General features: G+C 50.0%; 2 protein-coding genes across 2 annotated transcripts; one reads left to right on the top strand and one right to left on the bottom strand.

The window, feature by feature from the left end:
* Window positions 1-5: 5 nt before the first annotated feature.
* Window positions 6-540, bottom strand: LOC108311790 (SUMO-conjugating enzyme UBC9-B-like; the record flags this gene model as incomplete). The annotated part of the gene is made up of 1 exon (XM_017539359.2): window positions 6-540. A coding segment is annotated over exon 1 (408 nt), but the record flags the coding sequence as incomplete, so codon positions are not given.
* Window positions 541-3,526, top strand: LOC108312185 (RRP12-like protein). Its single transcript, XM_037742589.1, has 2 exons — window positions 541-596; window positions 709-3,526. Exon 2 carries the CDS (start codon window positions 739-741, stop codon window positions 3,394-3,396), a length of 2,658 nt encoding a protein of 885 aa, XP_037598517.1. The 5' UTR covers window positions 541-596; window positions 709-738; the 3' UTR covers window positions 3,397-3,526.
* The last annotated feature ends 1,656 nt before the right edge of the window (window positions 3,527-5,182 follow it).

The following is a 5,182-nucleotide window of genomic DNA, read 5'->3' as shown; positions in this document are numbered from 1 at the left end:
CAGTAAATCGTGTAGGCCTCTGCTTGAGCTGGGTCTTGGATATTTGGTTCATTTAGAAGTTCCTGTATTCCTAATAGGATCTGTTTGATTGTGATGGCTGGCCTCCAGTCCTTGTCCTCCTCTAAGATGGACAGGCACACTGTCCCCGAAGGGTACACATTTGGGTGAAATAACGGTGGTTCAAATTTACATTTCGGTGGTGAAGATGGATAGTCATCTTTGAAAAGCATCCGCAGTTTAAACAAGCCTCCTTCCCACGGAGTCCCTTTCTTTCCTGGAATGGCGCACTCCCAGTTCATGAGGTTCATCGTGCCATCGGGATTTTTTGTTGGGACAGCCATGAAACCAAACGGGTGGTCTTTTCTCCACGCTTTCCTCTCCTGGGCGAGTCTGCTGAGGGCGATCCCCGACATGTTCAGAGTCCCTCGGGCGGCCGCGGCCCCGGCGAGCGTCGCGGACAGGCGGAGGACCGAGCGGGGCGGCGGCGGCGGCGGCGCTTCCCTTTGTCTCGGGACTTCCCTCCGGAGCCCGCTCCGCGCGCAGCCCCTGCTGGCCTGGCTTAAGGTCATGGAGAAAGCCCACGTCAACCTGGTGAGGTTGTAGTGGGACCTGGGGCTAGGCCACCTCCCTCGCTTTTTTGGAACTGCAGTGACCTGCCTCCTTTCCCCACACGCGCAAGTGGTGACCGCTGCCACACACAGCCTCAAGGAGATCCTGAAGGAATGTGTGGCTCCCCACATGGCTGACATCGGCTCCGTGACCTCCTCGGCCTCAGGCCCCGCCCAGTCTGTTGTCAAGATGTTCAGGGCAGTGGAGGAGGGCCTGACGTACAAATTCCACGCGGCCTGGAGCTCCGTGTTGCAGCTGCTCTGTGTCTTCTTTGAGGCATGTGGGAGACAGGCCCACCTAGTGATGAGGAAGTGCCTCCAGTCCCTGTGTGACCTGCGCCTCTCCCCTCATTTCCCCCACACGGCGGCTCTTGACCAGGCAGTGGGGGCTGCGGTGACCAGTATGGGACCTGAGGTGGTGCTGCAGGCTGTGCCTTTGGAAATTGATGGCTCTGAAGAGACTCTGGATTTCCCACGGAGCTGGCTGCTGCCTGTCATCCGAGACCACGTTCAGGAAACGCGACTTGGTTTCTTCACCACCTACTTCTTGCCCCTGGCTAACACCCTGAAGAGCAAAGCCATGGACCTGGCTCAGGCAGTCCACACAGTGGAGTCCAAGATCTACGACACACTCCAGTGGCAGATCTGGACGCTCCTGCCTGGGTTCTGCACGAGGCCCACAGATGTGGCCGCCTCCTTCAAAGGACTGGCACGGACGCTGGGCATGGCCATCAGCGAGCGTCCAGACCTGAGGGTCACTGTGTGCCAGGCCCTGCGCACCCTCATCACCAAGGGCTGTGAGGCAGAGGCTGACCGTGCTGAAGTGAGTCGCTTTGCCAAGAACTTTCTGCCGATCCTCTTCAACCTATATGGCCAGCCTGTGGCAGGTGGGGACACTCCAGCCCCTCGCCGGGCTGTGCTGGAAACCGTCAGAACTTACCTCACCATCACTGACACTCAGTTGGTGAACAGTCTCCTGGAAAAAGCCAGCGAGAAGGTGCTCGACCCTGACAGCCCTGACTTTACCAGATTGTCTGTCCTGGACTTGGTCGTAGCCTTGGCTCCATGTGCTGATGAAGCCGCCATCAGCAAGCTGTATTCCACCATCCGGCCCTACCTAGAGAGCAAGGCCCATGGGGTGCAGAAGAAGGCCTACCGAGTGCTGGAGGAGGTGTGTGCCAGCCCCCAGGGCCCCGGGGCCCTCTTCGTGCAGAGCCACCTGGAGGACCTGAAGAAGACACTGCTGGACTCACTGCGGAGCACCTCCTCACCTGCCAAGAGGCCCCGCTTGAAGTGCCTCATACACATCGTGAGGAAGCTGTCAGCTGAGCACGAGGAGTTCATCACTGCCCTCGTCCCAGAGGTGATCCTGTGCACCAAGGAGGTGTCGGTGGGCGCGCGGAAGAACGCTTTTGCACTGCTTGTGGAGATGGGCCATGCTTTCCTAAGGTTTGGCTCGAACCAGGAAGAGGCCCTGCAGCGCTACCTTGTCCTGATCTACCCTGGCCTGGTGGGCGCGGTGACCATGGTCAGCTGCAGCATCCTGGCCCTGACCCACCTCCTTTTCGAGTTCAAAGGTCTGATGGGGACCAGCACAGTGGAGCAGCTGCTGGAAAACGTGTGCCTGCTTCTGGCCTCCCGCACCCGTGACGTGGTCAAGTCTGCACTGGGCTTCATCAAGGTGCTGGTGACTGTCATGGGCGTGGCACACCTGGCCAAGCATGTGCAGCTGGTGATGGAAGCCATTGGGAAGCTTTCAGATGACATGCGGCGGCACTTCCGCATGAAGCTTCGGAACCTCTTCACCAAGTTCATCCGCAAGTTTGGATTTGAGCTGGTGAAAAGGCTGTTGCCGGAGGAGTACCACAAAGTCCTGGTAAACATCCGGAAAGCTGAGGCCCGGGCCAAGAGACACCGAGCCCTGAGCCAGGCTGCCGCAGAGGAGGAAGACGAGGAGGAGGACGAGGAGCCCGCCCAGGGCAAAGGCGACAGCATTGAGGAGATTTTGGCTGACTCAGAGGATGAGGAGGATGATGGGGAGGAGGAAAGAAGCCGGGGCAAGGAGCAGCGGAAGCTGGCGCAGCAGAGGAGCCGAGCATGGCTGAAGGAGGGTGGCGGGGACGAGCCCCTCAACTTCCTGGATCCCAGGGTGGCCCAGCGAGTCCTGGCCACACAGCCAGGGCCGGGCCGGGGCAGGAAGAAGGACCATGGCTTCAAGGTGAGCGCTGATGGCCGACTGATCATAAAGGAAGACGACACCAACAAGATGGAGGAAGAGGAAGGCGCCAAAGGTGAGGATGAAGAGATGGCTGACCTAATGGAAGACGTGATTGTCAGGAATAAAAAGCACCAGAAGCTCAAGCACCAGAAAGGGGCTGAGGAGGAGGAGCTGGAGATGCCCCCTCAGTACCAAGCTGGAGGCTCTGGCATTCATCGCCCTGTGGCCAAGAAGGCTATGCCTGGGGCCGAATACAAGGCCAAGAAAGCAAAAGGTGATGTGAAGAGGAAAGGCCGGCCAGATCCCTATGCCTACATCCCCCTCAACAGAACCAAGCTCAACCACAGGAAGAAGACGAAGCTGCAGGGACAGTTCAAAGGCCTGGTAAAAGCTGCCCGGCGAGGTTCCCAGGTGGGACACAAAAACCGCAGAAAGGATCTTCGGCCCTTGAGGCCCAGGGCCCCGGGGCTGCCTTGCCACCAGCTCCAGGTGCTCGACTCTGGCAGAGCCTGGACTCAGGATGACTTGGAAATAGGGCTTGGCTCTCAGAGAGAAGTCCTGGATTTATAAACTCCAAATGGGAATCACCCTTCAGAGACATCCCTGGTGCCTGGAGGTGGGAAGGTGGCCTCAGTGCCTCTGAATAGGTGCAATGAGGCACCTTTGCTTTCTGCCCAGATGGCCATGAGCCCCAGACTATTATTCACTTAGAATAATAGTCTCCAATTTCATCCAGGTTGCGGTGAATGCCCCTTTCATTCGTTTATATGACTGAGTAGTATTCCATGGTATGTGTGGACATATACAACATATATATGTGTATATGTGTGTATATATACATGTGCATATATATAGTATGCATATATGTATGTACATACGTATCTCTCATTTCTTTATCCATTCATTGGTTGATGGGCATTTAGGCTGGTTCCATATTTTTGCAATTGTACATTGTGCTGCTATAAACATGTGTGTGGAAGTGTCTTTTTCATATAAAGACTTATTTTCCTATGAGTAGATATCAGTAGTGGAATAGATGGATGAAATAGTAGACCTATTTTTAGTTCTTTAAGGAATTTCCATGCTGCCATGCTGCTTTCCAATAGTTGTACTAGTTTACATTCCCACCAGCATTTGCATTTCCCTGATAATTAGTGATGTTGAACATTCTTTCATATGTTTTTTGGCCATTTGTATATTAAAGAGATGAATTTTTATATTCTATACAATCATGGAACATGAAGAAGTTTGGGAATTTGGAATGAATGTTCAGACAGATTACTGAATTACACATTTCAGATAGAAAATAAAAGGAATTCATGCTCTTTACAACAATCCACAAATTCTTATTTTGTAAATAGTTTAATGAAATAAACTTAGTTAAAACATTACACACTATAAAACAGTTGTAATTTCATCTTTTTTTCTTGTTTCATTTCTAGGTTTTCGTATCTATATTTTTCATCTAGATATGCTTTTCTCTTTGAAAATAGTATTTTCACTTGAGAGAGGAGGAAAGTCAGTCTTCATGTTTAGTTCACAGAGTCACCTCAATTCAGCAAATGCTTGGACTTATGAAAATTACAGTTTGGTCTCCAGGCATATTTTCCACAGGATTTCGGATGGCATCTTTAAGCTCATTGTGAAAAATCAATAGCTTTTGCAGCTTCATGAGATTCAGAAATATCTTTATTTCACACAGAGTGTATATGAAGATGTTCAGTTGGCACAGTGAATATATAAAGTAAAAACAGGTATTAAAAAAAAACTCATGAAAATATGGGAGGTGGAGGTAAATTGTATACATGACCCCATCAATTATCATAAAACACTCAATTATAGGAAAGAATACAGATTGTTTGTGAGTCTTTTCGCTCACTTTTTCCCAATGGCACCATCTTGTAAAACTATAGTACAATATTATAACAGGGATACTGACATTGACACAGTTAAAATATAGAATAGTTCCATTACCACAAGGATCCCTTCTATTGCTGTTTCATAGTTACATTGACTTTTGTCTGCTTATCTCTAACACTTTGAAAGCATGAATCTGTTCTACATTTTTAAACTGTTGTTGTTTTAATAATACTACGTAAATGGAAGCTTACAATAAGTAACATTTTGAGATGGATTTATTCAACTCAGTGTAATTCCCTGGAAATTCATCAAGGATGATTCATACATCATAATTTGTTGTTTCATATTATTAAGGAGTATTTCATGTGATGAATACATTACAATTTTTAAAACATTCACTCATTAAAGGACATCTGGGTTGGTTCTAGTTGTTGGCTATTATGAAAAAATATGAATAAATATGCCACTTCCTCCTGCTTTTAGATGGGAAATCCAG

Source organism: Cebus imitator, unplaced genomic scaffold (genome assembly GCF_001604975.1).
Source record: "Cebus imitator isolate Cc_AM_T3 unplaced genomic scaffold, Cebus_imitator-1.0 Scaffold7, whole genome shotgun sequence".
NCBI classification, from domain to species: domain Eukaryota; kingdom Metazoa; phylum Chordata; class Mammalia; order Primates; family Cebidae; genus Cebus; species Cebus imitator.
The sequence above is the reverse complement of the archived record's forward strand: the minus strand, read 5'-3'. Positions and strand labels throughout refer to the sequence as shown.

Excerpts from the sequence above, each read along its gene's own strand:
- LOC108312185 (XM_037742589.1), top strand. The coding sequence starts at position 739 with ATGGCTGACATCGGCTCCGTGACCTCCTCGGCCTCAGGCCCCGCCCAG.